This window comes from Physcomitrium patens, chromosome 3 (assembly GCF_059467195.1).
Source record: "Physcomitrium patens ecotype Gransden chromosome 3, ASM5946719v1, whole genome shotgun sequence".
Lineage (NCBI taxonomy): Eukaryota > Viridiplantae > Streptophyta > Bryopsida > Funariales > Funariaceae > Physcomitrium > Physcomitrium patens.
Genome location: NC_143412.1, coordinates 19488773 through 19509947, shown reverse-complemented (window position 1 = coordinate 19509947; position 21175 = coordinate 19488773). Strand labels below are relative to the sequence as shown.

Below are 21175 nucleotides of genomic sequence, written 5' to 3'. Positions count from 1 at the left end.
AACTATTGCAAACTTGGATCTTTTTTTATTAGTGAATAAGTCAATCTTGTTGCTTATTGATTATATCTATTGAAATCTATGAAGATCCATCTTATATTCCATGTGTTTCTTCTTGAACCATATAAGACAATAAATATCTCGAGAAGAAGACAAATGCCATCTTCTCCTATAGAAGTACATAATAATACAGAATTTGAGGTTGAAGAAGTATTAGATTCAAGGAGGCACCAAAATAGATTAAAATATCTTATTTATTAATATGGTATAATATTTTGATTCAACTACTATGTAAAAATAATGCACATATATATCTAATATATAATTTATTATATAATATATTAAAAGCCATATTATTAGATTTTAGTTGATTTCAAAATAAAATTAGATTACAAATTTGAAGTGGTTAATTTAAAGAGACTATTATTGAGGTTGATTTTATATTGATAATAGTTTTACATATTTAGAGCTACCTTTACTAAGCATTCGTGACTCTTGAAAGTTTGTTTTGTTTATTTTATTTGATGTTTATGACATATATTATATAGATCTTGTAAAAAGAAGAATTGAAGAGGAATTTTGGTAGCAAAAAGAGTACTTAAGATATCCATATAGATAAATGGAGATGGATGATAAAAATCTCTATTCATATTGGCCAATATTCATATCTAATAGACTTCAAGGTGATTGCCTAAGCACTTATTAGGGATTAGAATTACTCTTTTGAAACCATTTCAACTTAAGAAGCTAGAATCAAAGAGTTTTGGTTTTTGGCTATGATTTTGGTAAAAAAATTATATGATTTGGAGTTTTTATGAAAGAAATATAGACACTCAAAATAAAGGTATTGATTTTGTATCTACTATCATTATTTTAGACATAATATAGGCACATAAAAAGCAATAAAAGATTAGCAATTAAGATTGAAAAGAAGAATTTTTCAACTATACTTTTTATATTTTTTTTGATGAATTCTATGCTAAATTGAAGGAGTTATAGGAAGTTGAAATCAGCACATGTAATTTAAAAGTAATAAGTGATTCGATTTATTAGTAGTTGTGTTTTGAGCTATATCTTGAGCAATTTGAAAAGATTTTGACTAAAAATCTCAAAAATATGCATTATCATGTTTTTCAACTTTATATACAAATTTTGTGGCATTTGGATTTTGGATTTTTGAGATATAGAAAAAATAGTACTTGGGTGCTTATAAATTAGGGCTTAAAATACCTGCTAGGGTTTCTAAGATATCAGACGATCTATAGTAGATTTATAGTTTATTTTTTTTGTGGTAAAGCTTAATGATAAATTCTACATTATTAAAAAATTTGAGAAAAATTGAATGGTTGAATCAAGAGATATAAATTTCTAAAATCTAGAAAAAAAAAATCCTTTGTAAGAAAAAAGTATTTTAAAAAGTTTTGTTATAATTTAGATATTTTATATAAATTAAAGGAATTTTTGAGATCCAAGACTATATATATATATATATATATATATATATATATGTATTAAAAATAGAAATATAGAGCTATGGCAAAATAATGATATAAAGATGGATTTTTGTTAGAAGATTATGGATTTTCTTTAAGCTTATGGAAAATCAAACTTACTAGCAAATTGGTAGTTATAATTTGGTAAAACAAAAGATATTATGGTATTTTTAGATGTTTTAAAAAGCCTTACGTATAAAGCTTCTTAAATATAAAAGGATTTTATCAATAAAATATATTTTAATACTATTATATTTATTTGGTATTTATAATAAGAATACATTATTTATTAAAACTTATCCAATAAATTAAAGCTAAATTCTCAGCAATTAGATATCTAGTATATTTTTAAATAGAAAATCATGCCATATAACAATGTTGTTGTATTATAAATACTTATAATATATAAAAATTAGTTAAAATATATAATATTTTAATAAATCTAGATGTAAGTTAGAAAAGGTTAATAGATTAAATTAAAAGGAGTTGATATAAGAAACTTTACTTTGTTTTTTTTTTACTTGTTTTGATTTTGGCATTAAAAAAAATATAGGACCTAAATATTTGATATGAAGCCTTAGAAGAAGGTGGAAGCCTAAAGATAAAAATCTAAACTAATAGGATACTAATTGGGAGGGATGAAAGCAAGGCATGGTCGAATGAAGGCAAGAAATGGAGAACTTCATCTCTATTGGTCAAATACCATGTCCAATGTGCTTTGAGGAGGCTACCTATGACCTTAACAAAGATTTCTATAACTTTAAAGAAGGCATTTGGAAATTAAAAGCTAGATTTGTAAAGTTTAGAATTTGAACTACAATTTGTGAACAAAAATTAGAGGATTTGGAGTCATGATAAAGAAGATATAGCCATTTGAAGTTAAGATGTTAATTTAAGAGATACTGTTATTCTTTTACAGATATGAGGAGTTGTACGGCAGTTTTTGAAGATTAGAAGAAGTAATTAGAATAGAAATTTCAAGGCCTACATTTTTCATGAAAATTTTTTTGCTTTTGATGTTTATATGAAGGGGTTATAAGGAGTTGAAGGCAATGCTTCCAAAACAAAGGTAGTAAGTGAGTGATTTTATTTATAACAATAATTGGAGCCATAACATGAGTTTTCAGACGAATTTTTGGCTCATTTTTTTTGGAAAATATTATGTTTTATGTTAAAAAGCTATATATATGAATTTCGTAGCATTTGAGCTTATATTTTGTGAGATATGAAGAAAGTTGTACATAGGTCTATAAAGTTAAGGGTTTAAATTGACTATTAGGATTTTCAAGATATCTCAAGATCCACATCAAATTTATAGTTGAAATTTATTGTAAAAATTAATACAAATATATTAGTACTTCATCTAAAATTTGAATTTGTTTGAAGAGTCGGATTAAGAGATATGAGGTGTTGAAGTTTAGAAAAATTTCCACATAAGGATATATAAGGTTTTAGAGGATTCTATCATATTTTGGATGTTGTTGGTTACTTGAGGCTTATGTATTTGGTGTAATTGGTCAAAAAGGGAAATTTTAAATATAAACTTGGTCTTTCTTATATCAAGACTTGATTGAGTAATTAGTGACAGCGAAAAGCCCAGTGCTTTCTTGAAACAAATTCTTTCTACCCTGACAACGGATATAATATTCATGAACATACATAAGAACCAATAAAGAATTTTGTAAATACAATAAAAAAGGTTGTATTTTTTCATCAATAATATGCATAAAATTTAAGATGAAGAATAAAAAATCTTTTTTTTAAAAGAAATAAGATCTAGAAAAGATATCATTCTACATTCTATTCTTATTTGGTATTTTTGTACATTTGTGGCACTAAGGAGATGGAAAATCAACAACTAATGGATTGAACTCAAGAACTATTACTTATTGACTTATTAACTAAAATATTGTAATTGTCACAACCTTCAAAACAACATAATTGAGATGAAGATCTTCAAGAAAAATACATCTTTCTTTGAATAGATGGCAAGATATAAGGTGTTTGGTATCACGACCTTAGAAGAGACTCTTGATGTTTGGTGATTTTATTAGAGGTCAGAAAAACTCCTCATGTAGTTCCAAATGTTGTATTTGAAGAGATTTATGAAGGCTTCAAAAACAATCAAAAAAGAGAGTGGTCTTCTGGCCTTAATATACAATAGTATGAATGGCTAAGAAGACCTATCAACCATCTTTGAAAAAAACAAATATCAGAGTATGAGGCAAACATAATTTTTCATATCTTAGATTTCAACATATGATGACTATTCTTTATAGAATTTGTCTCTAAAAGAAGAAATAATATCATGAAAAAACATATTTATTCTAATATTTATCAATATGATTAAATAGAAGCATATAAAAGTAAATTTATTTCATAATATTTTCTATACAAGCTTCTTAGAAGGTTTATAGATACTGCTTTGATTTTACATATGTTTGTAGTTGATTGATAAGTTAAAAACTTGGTCAATAAATTAACTATATATTGATAGCTTGTAGAACAAGCTAACTATGTGGTGCACATATAAAAAACTTGCCTTGCAAGTTAAGATATGTGTCTTACAAAGTCAATATGTTTTAGAGGTCCTACATAATACCACCACATAGTTCTTAATTAAGAATATATATAGAAGTAAGAGTGAAGCCTTCTTCACTCTTGTTAATGCCTTTCTAGTCTTTAGTCTTATTTCAAGATTTTTTTGTCTTTTTGTCTTTGGCAATAGTCATTCTAATTTAATATTATATCATTTTTGAGTGATTTTTTAGTCTTTTCAAGTGACATGTGAGTGTATTAACATTTTAATTTTTTGAGGTTTATATTGATAATTTTGGACTTCATCAATATGTAATTACCACTCTTTATAAAACTTGTCTTTAAAAGAAATGATAATGTTATGGATATAACTAATACTTATGAATATTCAAATAGGAAGAGTTAAGTAGAAATTATTAAAAGTAGATAAATTTAATAATATCTTATAGAGAAGCTTTATAGATGTAGATTTGACTTTATTCATATTTATAGATGATTAATAGGTTGAAAACTTAGCCAACAAGTTGGCCACGTGGCACAAATATAGAAAACTTATCTTAAAAGTTAAATATATATTTTTTAAGTTAGGCCATGTTAGAAGTCCTATAAAACATTGTCACATAGCTCTTACTTAGATATTATATATAAAAAAGCAAGAGTGAGGCTTTTTTTTTACTCTTGTCAACTCTTTTATTGTTCTTAGTTTTATTTTAAGAGTCTTTAGTCTTATTATATTTGATAATAGCTATTCTAATTTTAATCTTATACTATTGTCAAGGACATAATCTTTAAAGAACTAAAAGGTCAATAAACTCTTGTGTCACTCAAAAAGATTGAAAGATCATTCAAAGATGATATAGTATTAAACTAGCATGGCTATTGCCAAAGTCAAAAAGTCTTGAAAGTCTTAAAACAAGACTAATGACTAGAAAGGCATTGACAAGAATGAAGAAGGCTTCACTCTTGCCTCCATGTATACTCTTAATTAGGAGATACATGGCAATGTCCTATAGGACCTCCAAAACATGTTGACTTTGTAAGATATGTATCTTAACTTACAAGGCAAGTTTTCTGTATGTCTGCCACATAATTAGCTTGTTCTATAAGCTACCAACATATGGTTAATTTTTTGAGCAAGTTTCTAACTTATTAATCAACTACAAAGATATATAAAGTCAAAACAATATCTATGAAGCTTCTAAAAAGCTTCTCTAAAAAATATTATGAAATAAATTTACTTCTATTTAATCATATAGAAAAATATTGGAATAAATATGTATGCCCATGATAACTATCTTTGAATAAATATATATTCTTTTCTAGTGACTCAAGAGTGTATTGATTCTTTCATTACTTGTAATTCATGTCCTTGATAGCCATTGAGAACTCCAATCTCTAACACATCCATCTTTTCTCTTGTTCATGTATGCTTCTCTGTTCCTATATTTTCAAGTTCTTCTATTCCTTCGTTTACATGTTTTTTTATTTTATATTTTTGATATTTTGTAGTTTTTATATCCTATGATTTTCATGTTTTTTATTTCATTTATTCAATGGTTCTCATGTTTTCTTATTTCCAAATTTGTTTCTACATTCTTTTAATTCTTTAACTTTTCTCTTTCATTGCCAATTAGAAAGCTTTTTTTCTCTTTGTATTATACCTCAGTTGTCTTATATAATAGATAGATTGTTAAAATCGTCATAGTAGCAAATGTATCCTTAATTTATTATATTTTTTAATACAAAATAAGTGCTTATAATCAAGAAAACTACAAATCATATTTTAAAAATATAAACATATTTATATTTATCTATGCTTTGAAAAAAATGATTTTAAAATTATATATGTTTTAAAATAAGAATTAATAAAAGATATTCTAGAAATAACTAATAAAAAATATTAATAAATTATAAAAGTATAATATTTATATAAAACAAAAAATTATAATTATTCATTATTAAATAGTTTATAAATAAATAATAATATATAAAATACATTAAAAATCTATTTATTATAAAAGACAAAAAATATATATAACATAAATTTATGTTATTTTAAAAGAAAAAATAAGTATTTTGAAACATATGTAAATAAAATTGATATATAATATAATTGATAAAAATAAGTTTAAATAAAAAATATATAATTGCTTATAAAATAAATCTAAGTATAAAATAAAATTTTATATTAAAAAATTATTAAATTAAACCATTGATTTACCATTAAAGAATCTTATAAGAATAAATTTTGATTTATAATCTAGATAAAAATAGCATAATAACAAGATTCAATAATATTATTAATATAATAATACATGTGAATAATGACAAGAGTGATGAATAGCAACAACAACAAAAAACAACAATAGCAACAAAGCAATAGATGCTATGAATACTAATATTGCAATTATTATATACTAAATAATAAAAAAATAAAAAACACGTTTTTTTATATATTTTTAAGAATTAGAAATGTTTGTATTAGATTAGGATTTGGAAATTCTAGCTACTAATTTATAATTAGATTTAACTATAATATTATTGTGCCTATTAATCAACTTATTTAATATGAACATTTTAGAAGACATCCATATATAAAACACAATTTGCAAAACAAGAGAAAATGATGATTTTTCAAAGCACTTTGGTTCGACCACAACTAAATTATTTTTATAAACTAAAATAATTGAGAACAATGTTTTAAAGACAATTCAAATTTATTTAATTCCTTAAACAAGCTAAAATCCAAGTAATTTTTTTTTTTTTGTAGTAAAAGAAGTATACTTAATATTTATTTAAAATAATAGAAAAATATTTTGAATTGAAACATTATAATTAACATCTTTAAATTTATATATATATATATATATATATATATACACATATATAATTTATATAATATAAATTACAAATAAAAATCACCTTATTAAAAGTGGTATGAATTGGCTTGGTTTTTGTGTTTAGGATTTGATCTTTTTCAGTACAATGGATTCAGTTCCTGGATAGGATAACTACTCATCCACAAGCTCTAAATTCTCAAACCTTTAACCTCAAAACCCTAAATATGAACTACACCGAGCATAGTGAGGGCTCACTAAGCTGATTTTGACGGAAATCGACGAGGGTTCTAACCTCAGAGCCAGAGAAATTCTCATTGTCACCGAAAGCCGAAGCGTAAGTGTTATTGATTCCTGAGATCTTGCATGTAGCTGCCCTTGCGCATTGCAAGCCTCTTCCATGAAGTAGATGAATCCACCATTGAACCCACAAGGGAAAAGGAAAAACAATGGAATCTTGTATCCACCGATGCAAACCTGCGTGTTAACTTGTTGAATTAGGAGCACTAATCACGATTCGCAACGTCCAATTGCTTCGATAAAAAAAGGCAAGGGGGACACAGCCGACAGGTGGGTCCTCTCTTCAGGAATAAACAGTACCGGTATCATGCATAAAGTTCATGTTTTGCAAGGAACATAGTTGAATGTCTGATATGACGATGTTAGAGGTTTTTTCTCGCAACTGGGTTTGGCGGGTGGTCAGTATTAACCTCGAGGCACATAGCTCCTCATCTGTGACCATTGTGCATTGTGGCCTATAAAGGTCGCTGCAGTCTTGAGACCTTGCAAGTTCACAAAAGCTGGCACTATGGCACCGAAGTCAGCAACGAAAAAAAAAGCAAAAAAGGTAGCTCACTGCCCTTACTTTTTATTATGTGTCAGACCCTCACATCTGAGAGCAATGGAAAGATCCAATTCCTGTTGCAATTTTTTCTTTGAGTTGCCCCTTTCCAGTGGATGTTGAACAGCAATTGCATAGCTAATAACTGACCTAATTTTTAGTCTTGCCGTAAAAGAAAAGAAGCAAAGCCCAGTCAAATGGATTTTGGACCATTCATTTTTGTTGGTTCATGTTCCATTTTGGAGTACATGTGTCTTGTATGACCTTTTGGTTGACATTAGCTCGGTCTGAATGTAATTGTTGGGTACGACATTTGTTACAGAAGCCCCTCACAGAGGAGGAGAAGAAGGCAAAAGCCGACTTCGATGCACTCAAGGTAAACTTCTCTACCTCGTTCACTTTTTACTTCATTTTTTGTGAAGATCTGGTTGCTGCATCCTCTCCATCCTCCATTTTTTTTTGTTTATAAAACATTTCTGTTACGGATTGCATTTACTTCTGTTGCACATGATTCAATGTTTACAAGGAATATTTTGCATACTAGGGCACTCCTCCTAATAAGCTCCACCCAATTAATCACAGGCTGTAGAAATGAGGAAGAAAGCTATAAGGGATCGCAAATCGGCATTCAAGAATGCTATGGTATGTATTTGCGTTTGAGAGGTTACGATAATGTGTTCAGCAATGCATGTGTTTTTGATAACGTCTGCAATCAGAAGTCATATCCATGTCTTCAATCACTGATGATGTTGACCTTCAGATTGACGAGGAGAAACTCTCAGTGAAGAGTATGCTGGAAATTCACAAAAAGTGGAGGAGCATCTTGCGCATTGCCAAGATTAAGGAGCAGCGCGATGACATTGATTGGTTGACTAAGAACCACGTGCGCCAGGTGGGGCTGTGAACAACCTTTTTTGTTACTAATTCGAATGCGTTACCGATAATATAGATTTAGTACTCAACTTACAAGTGAAAGCAGGTCAATAAATATCTTCATAAAAGAGGTAAGATCCCACATGTGTCATGACTATTTTCATGCTGTGACTTTTGCAGATGGAATTGAAGGATCATATAATAGGGTTGTACCGGGAGCAATTATATGAATCGGAAGCACAACGGCGTAGTGCTCAAATTAAGCACTTGTCAATGCTTGATGCTTCGATTGATATCCATTACTTGCGCACTGCGGTGATTCCACTAATCCTCAATTCTTACATCTCTTCGTCAATCTGAAGGTCGACATCATTAGTTATTAACATATTGTCGTGAATCTGAGAGAATAACTACTTCTCAACATCCCTGCTCTTTTTCTTGATTCGATTTTCTTAGTTTCGATACAAATTAATTGCAGTGCAATATTCTGAGATGTTATTGTAGAAGATGGAAGAGGAATTTCAAGAGCAGGTTAAGAACCTGGAGGACTCCTTCATGACCGAGAGGAAGCTCATGACAACAAATTTTTCGAATGAGAAAAAGGTAGTCACAAACGCTTCCACAGCGAATTTCTATGTGAGGAATCTGTTCACTCACATCTGAAGAATCACATGTATTGTATTGGGGTAAATGCAGGAACTCAAAGACGTAATTCTAGCAATGAAAGTTCAAGCTGAAGAATCGATTTATGACAGAAGACAAGTATATGAGGCAACTCGAGAAGAACTCAAGGCGAGTTTGAATTGCTTGTTGTAGTTTGCATTTTTTCGAGATCAACACTAACATCGTGCTTATAAAGAGTTCTCGTCTTTCTTTTGGAGTAATCCTGAATCAAAACAAGTTTATCAGAATTCATAAAAGATTGAACTTGTTTTGATGCAGAACAAAGATATTGAAGAATTTAACATGCTAAAAATCACTCTTGAGCTTGGAGTAGAGGAGATAGAACGGCGGATTGAGCGGACTCATAAGGTCCTAAACAGAACTTTCTATCTTAGAAGTATTGTACATTACAAATCTTTTGAGCAGTTGCGCTTTGGTAAGCAAGGTGTCTGTATGACTTTATAGTAGACTCCAATTCAATAAAAGCTTTTTGTTGTTTCCATGACAAACGGGAACAGTCATACCTAGCTAATACAGAAGCGACAACCATTTCGTTCAAGAATTTGGTTGCCAAGGATATCGTAAAGTCGCACCTCATTGAGCGTCGGATGCGCACTCTCATCAACTTGCATGAAAACATTTCATATTGGCGGGTCCGCATGGTAATTCAAGGGTAGGTGGGTTCACGCTACCCCTAAACTCTGACACCATTTCATGTGAAAATTCAATCGTACGGATGAATAATTTGTTATCATCATTGCTGGAGTGTCGATGGTGATTGTGCGAAATGGCTGGTATGGATAGGAAAGAATTTAATAAGGTGAACCAGAAGATGAAGGACGAAAAAGAATGCTTGCTGAATCACTATACCGCTTTGAAGCGTCTTTTGGGTAGAATTAAACATCATGAGCGTGATAATCTCAAGGTACTCAATCATCACGACATTGTCAAAACTTGCCAGAAGAGATGGGAAGCATCTTAGCTATAATGTGAGCATAAGTATAATAAAGCATGACCCAAATATTGCATTCCACGGCCGTTGACAGATTGTCACTGCAGGAAGTTTCTAGGAATGTTTCAGACGCGAAGAACCATCTGATGGACAAGTTGGTGGTCGCTCAACGGGTTCTTCACTTGGCTAAACGGGCGAACAAAGTAAATCTCAGAACCTTCTCTAAATTTCAAGTCTATATCTGAACGATCTTCTTTAAATGTTGCCTTGAACAATTTCCACCTGTGGTACCTAAATACATTTCTACCAACTTATCATCAAAACAGATTCTAGAGTTAATCAAATGCTGGACCTTTTATGAACACAGCTAAGGGCTTGACAACCATTGGATTTTTTGGTAAGCAGCTTGAAACAGAGCATGAGAAGATCTTTCCATTCGAGCCATTGCATTGTTTTAATATTCCCACAGTACCTGGTCTGGTCCTGGATCGAGAGCTGGCTGAAGACGAGAGTAAGGTCCTGCATTCCTATCCAACTTCATTAACGTCTATCGAGTATTTGCCACAGAGAATTCAGGGCTTAATTTGGTCTCGAGAGGTGGGACGAAATATATCATAAAAACATTGCAAATTCTTCCCAATGTGAATCCAAAATCGTTGATTTATTTGTGTTACCTTGTGTATGCAGCAACCAAAAAGTCGGAGGCAAAAATGTTGGGGCATTCAGTGGCCTTGCTAGTGCCAACCCAGTTTCAAGTCGAGCCAAAACCCCCAGAAGTAATAAATGGCAAGAATCCTTTCCACTGGGGAACGTATGCTCTCGATGAAAACGGCAATGAAGTGGAAGAAAGTCACTATATGGCCAACTTTAACAAACGCTTTAACAAGGTGCAATTGCATAACCATAACTTCATATCGTTCCTATCAGAGGCGCTATCTGATTCAAATCTCCTTTTGAGATTTCAATTCCCGCGGTTTGAACACGAGATGACACATGTTAGTTCTGTTTCTTGACGTTAACTGAACACGAAAATCTGGCCTGGTAATGCTTGGTGAATCTGACATATGACAAGAAAAGTGCAACAGGTTAAGCTTGACTTACTGACCATTCAGACGGAAAGGAATAGACTAAGCGAGGAGAATTCAAAGCTTATTAATGGCTTGCAAAAGTATATGGATAGCCAAATTATGCCCAAGTGACTGAGGAGACAACGGAGTACTTTGGTGGTTAGTTATCTCTTCCCTAATGGCATCATGTATATATATATATATATAATTCTAACTTTATGTGCTTCATGATGACTCAGATCCACCAAATAAGAGTTAACAATGAGAAGATAAATTTGGTGATACTCCATGCTACTTACTGAAGAAAAATTGACTACATTTTGGAGCAGATCATATAGAAGAAACCACAATTGCTTCAACTAACCGCTGCTTCATGGTGTGGATCTCCACCGATGAAGAAGCCGCCATCGAGCTAAAGAAGAATGCTAATGTCTATAGAAGAGCTCCTACTTTAATTTATCTTACAAATCAATTCTTTATAGTCCATACATCATAAAATTCACTTCCTTATTTAATTTCCAATTCCTTGATTTATTTATTTATTTTATTATTATAATTATAGAGAAAAAAATATACATTGATTATTGTTGCATATCTCACACAATTTTTAAAAATATTAAAATCCTTTGTACTCTTCTTGAAGTAAGTGTCAAGGATAAAAACATGATAAACATAAATAAATAAATAAGTGAGATTTCTCTCAAAGAAAGATGACTAAATAGAAATGATTTGATATGTATATTAAGAAAGAAATTGGAATGGTTATTGCCAAAAGCCAAGAAAATTACAGACCCTTGAAACTAGATTGGAAGCAAGAAAGGAGTTGATAAGACTGAAGAAGGCTTCATTCTTGTCTCTATATATACTATCTAATTAGAAAGCTACTATCAAGCTTCATCAAACTAAGTTAAAGCAGCATCTATCAAGCTTTTAGGAAGCTTCCATATCAAATATTATAGAAGCAACTTATTTTTATCTATTTTTATTTACTTCTACCTATTTATATATATAATTATTGGTTTACATGCATATGTCCATGACATTACTCCTTTTCTAGGGATGAGTTCTACGAGGAGTGGTCATCATATGTTGAGGAAATATATGATGCAACGAATTGTATTCGCCACATATTCTAATCTTTGTTCTCTTCAAAGATGATTGATAGGACCTTTCAACAATTGGTAGTGTCCTAGAGTAGGGCGGGAAGACCACCCAATTATTTGATCATTGTTGAGGCCTTCATAACTTCCTTCAAATAAAACATTTGGAATACCATCAGAAGTTGTTCCTACCTCTAGTAAAATCACTAAACATCAGGGGTCCCTTCTAAGGTCTTGATATCAAACACGTTATATTTCACCATCTATTCGAGGAAGAACATGGCATTCTTGAAGATCTTCATCTCAATTGCGTCGTCTTGAAGGTTGAGACAATCGTAATGTCTCGTTCGACAGGTCAACAAACAAAGGTTCTTAAGTCAAATCTATTGGTTGTTGGTTCTCCATTTCCTCAACGTCACAACTACAAAGAAGCTACAAACAAGGATTGAAAGTAGAATGTTATCTTGCTTAGAACTTGTTTCTTTTATAAGGAAGGTTTTCATCTTGATTTTGATGGATGTCGTCAATGAAAAGCCTCCACTGCCTTTGTTACATTTGTAAGATTCTTTACTGGCTCCCATGTGCCAATGGACAAGATATTCTAATTTATTTTGACGCTGCCTTGAATCTAAGAATTCTTTCACTTCAAACTCTTCATTATTGTCCACTTTTATAGAAGGAGGTCGAGTTTATCTTCTTCTTGGTATGTCCACTGTCTTGTATGGTTTAAGAAGAGACACATAGAATATTAGATGGATTTTCATTGATTTAGGTAAATGTAAACGAAATACAACTAGATTCATTTGTGCAGAAATAGAAAATAGTCCAAGCCTTCGATAGTCCAACTTGTCACAAAGATGAGTGGTCTTGATATTGTGACAAAGTAACCATACTTTATTACCCATGTGGAATGGTAGTTATTCCTTTCGATAGACATCTGCATTGACCTTTTGTTGTTCTTGAGCTTCTTTTAACTGTGCCTTCATTGTTGCATGTAGCTCAGACAAATGAATTGCCAAATCTTTTGCAGCATGATTATCAACTATTGAAAAGTCAAAAGTATCAAGTCGTGGATGATAATTATAATTGACAAAGAAAGATGTTTGTTTTGTAGAAGAATGTATCGTGTTATTATAAGCAAACTCTGCCAATGGAAAAAGAGTTGTCCAATCATCTTATTGGTAGTAAATGATACATCTTAAATACTGCCCTAAAACTTGATTAACGCGCTCTATTTGTCCATCAGTTTGAGGATGGAATGTCAAAGATAGTTTTATATCCACTTTTAGAATCTTGAAAAGAATCCGCCAAAATCTTGATACAAATTGAATTCCCTTATCTAATATAATATCCTTGGATAATCCATAATAACAATAGATATTGCCAAGAAAGATCTTAGTTGTTTCTTCACATGTGATAGATTTTGTACATGGTACAAAATATGCCATTTTGGTTAAACGATCTACTATCACAAATATAGAGTCATAAGAACTTGAGATTAGAAGATCTATGATGAAATCCATAGAAACAGAAGACCATGGTTGTTCTCGAATGGATAATGGCTGAAAAAGTCCATAAGATCGATGACAAGGAGTTTTTGATCTCGAGCAAACATCAAAAGATTGTACAAAATCTTTGACTGTTTTCTACATTTAAGGCCACAAAAAGTCCCTAGATATTAGTTCCAAAGTTTTATTGTAGCCAAAATGTCCTCCTGCTACAAAGCTATGACAAGCATGAAGAACACGTAATCGAGCTTCACCTTCTGGAACATATAGGCGTCTCTCAAAATATAGTAGATTCTTCTTGAATAAGTATTATAATTCAAACTTGAAAGTATCATGAGACTTTGAAGGATTTTCCTTAATATCATGAATAAGAGGATCAAAAGACATACTTGATTGAACCTGCTTAATGAAAGTTGAATCAATAGTTAGTGTTGATTTCATTGCTCGAAGATAAAGATGCTCTAGCTTCAAGAGAAATGTCTGTTGTTGATCGAAAGCAGCATCTCTTTCCTTTGGTACAAGGTAAGATCGTCTAGAGAGTGCATCTAACAAACCTTGTTGTTATCGTGGTCGATAAGTGATCTTGAATTCAAATCTTGACAAAGACATATTCCAATGGGCTTGGTGACGATTTAAAACAAGTGTTGACATAAAATATTCAACGTTCTTGTGATCCGTATATACTGTGACTGGGCTAGAGGTACCTTCTAGATAATAGTGCCATTCTTCAAATGAATCCTTGATTGCAAGAAGTTCATTGTCATAAAACTTGTAGTTGATCTCGGCTGCTGAAAATTTTTTGGAATAAAAAGCTATTGGATGAAGTTTATCATTTGTTCCCATTTGTGACAATACGACACCCAAAGCAAAGTCTGATGCATCTGTTTTCATAAAAAATGGCTTAAAAAAATTGATGCGATACAAGATTGGTGCAGAAACAAAAGCTACCTTCAAAGCTTCAAATACTACTTCAACTTCTTGATTCTATTGAAGTTTGTTTTTACAAGTCAAACATGTAAGTGGAGCTGCAACTTGAGAGAAGTCTTAATGAACTTCCAATAGTAGTTAGCAAATCCCAAAATGCATTAGACATCTCTTATCATTTTTGAAATCTTTCAATCTATAATAATTTGAACTTTCTTAGGATCCATCATAAGTCCATCATTTGAAATGATGTATCCTAAGAAGTCGACTTGGGTAGTATAAAATACACACTTTTCTATCTTAGCATAGAGTCTTCCATCTTTTAATTTTTGTAATACATGACGAACATGAAGTTTATGTTCTTCTATGTTCTTAGAATAGATTAAGATATTGTTTGAGTAACAAACAACAAAATCATCTAAAAACTTCTAAAAGACATCATTCATTAAATGTTGGAATGCTGCTGGTGCATTTGTAAGTCCAAAAGGCATGATGTTGTATTCGAAATGTCCATACTTTGTTCAAAATGTAGTCTTCCATTCATCTCTTTCTTTGATGCGTACCAGATTGTATGCTCATCGTAGATCTATTTTTGTATAGATCTTAACTTGATTCAACTGATCAAGAAGTCCAGATATCAAAGGTAGCAAGTATCTATTTTTGATAGTGATTTTGTTGAGTCCTTGATAATCGACACACATCTGCATTGATCCGTCTTTTTTCTTCACAAATAAAATTAGAGCTCTTGCTAGAGATTTGGAATAGCATATGAAGTTCTTAGATAGATTCTCTTCAATATACTCCTTAAATTCAGCCAACTTATTTTAAGATAAATTGAAGATTGATCCAAATGGCGGTTGTGCTCATTCTTGAAGATCAATTGAACAGTTATAAGAACGATGTTTTGAAAGAGTATCCGCATTTTTTTTCTCAAATATATCTTAAAAATCTTGATGTTTGCTTGGAATGCCACTTGAAGTCTTTCTACTAATAGAAACAGGTGTGGCATAAATGACACAAGGTGATCTTTCTTTTGCAGCATGCAAGAAAGCTCTTGCATCTACAAATATAGGTTTAATTATACTAGACTTATGACTTTCTATTTAATTAATTACACTCTTAGTTATACTTTCAGAAAAATCAAGACTACAAGAAGTCTAATCTATTTTAGGATTATATTTTTTTAGCCATGATAAATCTAAAATGATTGGAATAGAAGGAGATCTAATGATATTAAATATTATAAAGCTACTATAACCAATAATTGCTATTTCTATAGGAAGGGTTTCATGGGTAACATCTCGTGAAGACAACGGATGACCATCTATGACTTTTACATAAATATATTTAGTTTTCTTTACTAAAAATATGCTATGTCTTTTAGCAAATTTTTCATCTAAGAAACATGCTGAGGCTCCTGAATCTAGCAAGGCAAAGGCTTTGAGATGTTTATGTCCTAAAATAATATTTATCGTAAAACATGGAGAGGATTCTGAAGAGAGGATAGGACCTTCACTAGGCGTTGTACAAGGTTCCTACCGCACGGTCTCTATTGTAGCTGGACAAATTCGTTTTCTGACATGCTATCTTTTTTTATCACCATACTCCTCATTTTATGGTTGTGTCGCTTCTTTGGACAATGTTGAGCATTATGCTTAGGTTTTCTACAATATAAGTAGAATCCTCGTTGACGATGATGAGTCTTTTCTTGCTTAGTAAGAAATTTGAAACGTACTGCATCAATTTACATATCCTCTACTTCCAAATGTATGTGTTGAAGAGGTGTTGGTATTGCCATTGAATTATAGTAACGTTGAGGTCCACATGTACGGTTCTTAGATCCGAATCCAAAAAGGTGATTGTCATATTTCATAACAAAATCAATTGCTTGAGTGAATGTTTGAGGATCAGGTAAGTTGAGCATTAATTTTTTTTTACCTCATATTGTAATCCATAGAAAAATTGGCTAATAAGTGCAGCATCATCCCACTTGATATCAATTGCAAGTTGTCAAAATTGTGAAGCATATCATGTTACTGATCGATTATTTTGTCGTAAAATACAGATCTTATTGGTTGCAATACGAATTGCATCATATTCTCCATACATGGATCAAAACTCTACCAAAAAAGCCTCTAGATTATCTAATATTGGATCTCATTGTTCAAAAAAAGGTAAAAACTACGATAGTACTGAACCTAAAAGTAGTGTACCAATGAATCTAATTTGCGATCTTGGAGTTGGATAGCTTTGGGATTGAAGTTCAATCGTAAGTTACACTTGATTGATAAATCCTCAAAACTTGGATCTGGTGCCATGAAACTTCTCGGGTAAGGTAATTCTTGGTTCTCCAACACTGGAAGGGCATTCTTCCATAGGAGAAGGGACATGATTTGGTGGAGATATTGAAGCAGCTCCAATCATTTCTATATCTTCACTTCCTGTCAATCTTCTTGCTCTTTATGGTGGTAAACTGAGTTGATGCATCGCAAGCATTAACTCCCTCAATTTCTCTTGTATTTGTATCAATGCATTCTTCATTTCAGTAAGTTTTGCCATGATAACACTTAGAAAAGAAAAGATGTCTAATATTGCTCAAAATAAATAGAAGAGAGGACTTGAGAACAAAGAAAATACTAAAGATAATATCAATTTAAAAGAGGGTGATCCGCAACTTCTAATATGCTTATGTCTTATCAAGAGAAAGGGATAATCCACTTTTAAACAATATTAGACAAAGCTCTGATATTATAAGTGTACTCTTGTCAATCTGTCAAGGATAAGAACATGATAAAAATAAAAAATTAGTACGACTTCTCTCAAAGAAAGATAAAAAAGTAGAAATAACTTGATATATATATTAAGAAAGAAATTAGAATGGCTATTGCCAAAAGTCAAGAAAAGTAGAGCCCTTGAAACTAGACTGGAAGCAAGAAAGGAGTTGACAAGAGTGAAGAAGGCTTCACTCTTATCTCTATGTATACTATCTAACAAAGGACTACATGGCGACATTCTATAGGATCTCTAATATGTGTTGACTTCATAGGACACATGCCTTGACTTACAAGGCAAGTTTTTTTACATGTGAGCCACATAGTTAGCTTGGTCTTCAAGCTAACAACATGTGTGGCACATGGCCAACTTGTTGACCATGTTTCTAATCCAAAAAGTCAATTAAAGACACCTATAAAGTCAAAGCAATATCTATGAAGCTTCTAGAAGGCTTCCATAGCAAATATTATAGAATTAACTTACTTTTATCCACTTTTACTTACTTCTACCTATTTATACATGTAATTATTGGCTTACATGGATATGTCCATGATAATAAGTTGGAATGTGATTTGTTTATTGTTAAAACTAATTTTAAGCCTAAAAATTCAAAGAATAATATTACATAATTACATATTACAATGATATTATATAATTGCAAAAGGAAGATTTAATTATATTGAACTAATTACAAGGATGATTGTGAGTATTTGATTATATGTAACAAAAAGAATTATAAGTCTTATAGAATAAGTGATAAAAAAAATTATATGATAATAGATTTTAATAGAAATTTTTAAGAATATATATATATATATATATATATATAGAGAGAGAGAGAGAGAGAGAGAGGGATGATAAAGCGATTCTATTTTTTATTAAATCAATCTATATCATTGTATTTTTTCAATTTCAATCTCCATTCTGCCTATTGTGTTGTAACTCGACTATATGGTAAAAGATGATAATATGGATCTTATTATAGAAGAGTCAAGTTAAAAGATAAAATAAAAAAATATGGATAAAGGATAAGAAGGTAATAAAACTTTTAGTAGTAATGCTACCTTATTAAAAAAGTAACTTCTACTTACTTTCTAGGGCCATAAATAAAGCAAATCAAAGTAGATTGGAAAAATAAATAATATATGCATCTTTAGGAAAAAGGTAAGAGTAAATTCTAGCAAAAATTCTCCAAAAAAATTAGATATTGATACTTGGAGAGGGCCGGTTATGAACTAGGGTTGAAATCAGACCCTGAGGCACAAAACTAAGCCTCAACGACGATTCTAGGGTTTTTTGGTTGATTAAAGAATAGAATTAGAGAGCAGACTTGATAATGTTTTGATAAGTGTTGGTTTTGGGTGATTTGGATTTGTATTGAATTTATAAGAGCTTTGCAAAGTCAGGGTTTGTTTTGGATGACTTTGGATTTGTGAAATAAAATGAGAGATTTTTTTCAGAGAATTCCATAAGTTTGGCAATAGACCTACAAGTGAAATTTTTCAAATTTGTCGGTTTATATATGTGCAATATATGCTGTAAGTTGAAACTTGATTGAAAAGTTGGATTGAGGATTATTGAGGTTTTAGTGGGTTAGGATCTTGAAAAGTAGAGTTTTAGGCTTAGTGAGGATTTCTAAGATTTCTTGCAATCTATCAATTGGATTGGAATGAAAATTATGTATATGATTAATAGACTTATTTTTCTACATATGTGAGAAATTCATAATCAATTAAATTGCTTGATAAGGAGATATTGGCATTGGAAATTCAACATTCAGATTGGAGAAGGAGGCTGGCCAACATCCGAGCAAATATTAGGATTGATCTTCTTTTTGGTGAGTTTGATCTTCTTTAAAAAAAATTATACTTATTATCAACTTAATTATTAAGACGTGTCCAAATTTTGAGTTGAAATTGATAGTTCATTCATTAATTATTGAGGTTTAAATCTGCTATAGAAATTATTTGGAATTATTTAGGATTTGATTAGGATTTGATTAAGATTTATTTTGGATTTGGTTAGAATTTAATTAGGATTTTTTTAGGATTTTTTTAGGATTTGATTAGAATTTATTTAGGGTTTGGTTAAGATTTATTTAGGATTTATTTAGGATTTGTTTAGGATTTGATTAGGATTTGATTAGGATTTGATTAGGATTTATTTAAGATTTGACTAATATTTATTTAGGATTGATTAAGATTTGGTTAAAATTTGATTAGAAAATGGTTAGGATTTGATTAAGATTTTATTAGGATTTTATTAAGATTTGACTAGGATTTGGTTAGGATTTGGTTAGGATTTAGTTATGATTTGGTTAAGTTTTGATTAAGATTTGATTAGGATTTGATTAGGATTTGGTTACGATTTGGTTATGATTTGATTAGGATTTGGTTATGATTTGATTAGGATTTGGTTAGGATTTGTTTAGGATTTGATTAGGATTTGGTTAAAATTTGCTTAAGATTTGATTAGAATTTGGTTAGGATTTGTTTAAGATTTGACTAAAGTTTGGTTAAAATTTTTTTAAGATTTTATTAGAATTTGGTTAAGATTTGTTATGATTTGATTAGAATATTTTTAGGATTGATTAAGATTTGGTTAGGATTTGACTAGGATTTGATTAAGATTTGATTAGGATTTGGTTAGAATTTGATTAGGGTTTGATTAGGGTTTTATTAGAATTTGGTTAGGATTTGATTAGAATTTATTTAAGATTTAGTTAAGGTTTGACTAAGATTTAATTAAGATTTCTATTTTAATATTTTATTAAGATTTCTATTTTAGTATATTTTTGAATTCCTATATTATTTCTTTTTTATTTTTTTAAAGAATCTTTAGGAATAATTTGTGTTTCTTATATAATTCCTTTGTAATTTTGATTGAATTTGATTGATGTTTGAATTATACTTACTAAAATTTAATTGTAATTTGTTTAAGAATCTATTAGAATTGTTAGGACTTATTTTTGTAATTTTTCTTTTATCTTCCATAGACAAGTACTCAGTTGTCACAGACATACTCATGTAAGCCAATAATTATTTATATAAATAGGTAAAAATAAGTAAAAGTAGATAAAAGTAAGTTAATTCTATAGTATTTGGTATGAAAGCTTCCTAGAAGCTTCATAGACATTGCTTTGACTTTATAGGTATCTTTAATTGATTTTTTGGACTAAAAACGTGGTCAACAAGTTAGCCATGTACCACACATGTTGTTAGCTTGAAGACCAAGCTAACAATGTGACCCACATATAGAAAAACTTGCCTTGTAAATCAAGGCATGTGTCCTACAAAGTCAACACATATTAGAGGTCCTATAGAACATTGCCACGTAGACCTTAGTTAGTTAGTATATATAGAGATAAGAGTGAAGCCTTCTTCACTCTTGTTAACTCCTTTCTTGTTTCCAATCTAGTTTCAAGAGTCTTCATATTTTCTAATCTTTGGCAATAGCCATTCCAGTTTCTCTTTCAATATACATACTTATTTATTTATATTTTTTTAACTTTCTTTGAGTGAAGGCTCACTTATATGAATTTTTTTTTCATTGAGTTCTTATCCTTGACAGATTTACAAGAATACACTTATAATAGCAGAGCTTTATCTTT

At 30.5% G+C, this 21175-nt stretch overlaps 1 protein-coding gene across 3 annotated transcripts; it reads left to right on the top strand.

Annotated features, from left to right (window-relative positions):
* The first annotated feature begins 6991 nt into the window (after positions 1-6991).
* LOC112279777 (dynein regulatory complex subunit 2) lies at positions 6992-11843 on the top strand. Of its 3 annotated transcripts, XM_024514446.3 has the most exons (16): positions 6992-7435; positions 7629-7712; positions 8029-8082; positions 8289-8348; positions 8467-8598; positions 8760-8894; positions 9084-9182; positions 9276-9371; positions 9522-9611; positions 9761-9915; positions 10047-10167; positions 10302-10397; positions 10600-10705; positions 10882-11081; positions 11280-11420; positions 11591-11843. In XM_024514446.3, exons 2-15 carry the CDS (start codon positions 7674-7676, stop codon positions 11391-11393), a joined length of 1497 nt encoding a protein of 498 aa, XP_024370214.1. In that variant the 5' UTR covers positions 6992-7435; positions 7629-7673; the 3' UTR covers positions 11394-11420; positions 11591-11843. The 3 variants fall into 3 exon arrangements, with proteins under 3 accessions (XP_024370214.1, XP_073388713.1, XP_073388715.1); XM_073532612.2 differs by having other exon boundaries at positions 11280-11843; XM_073532614.2 differs by lacking the exons at positions 11280-11420; positions 11591-11843 and having other exon boundaries at positions 6993-7435; positions 10600-10710; positions 10882-11070.
* The last annotated feature ends 9332 nt before the right edge of the window (positions 11844-21175 follow it).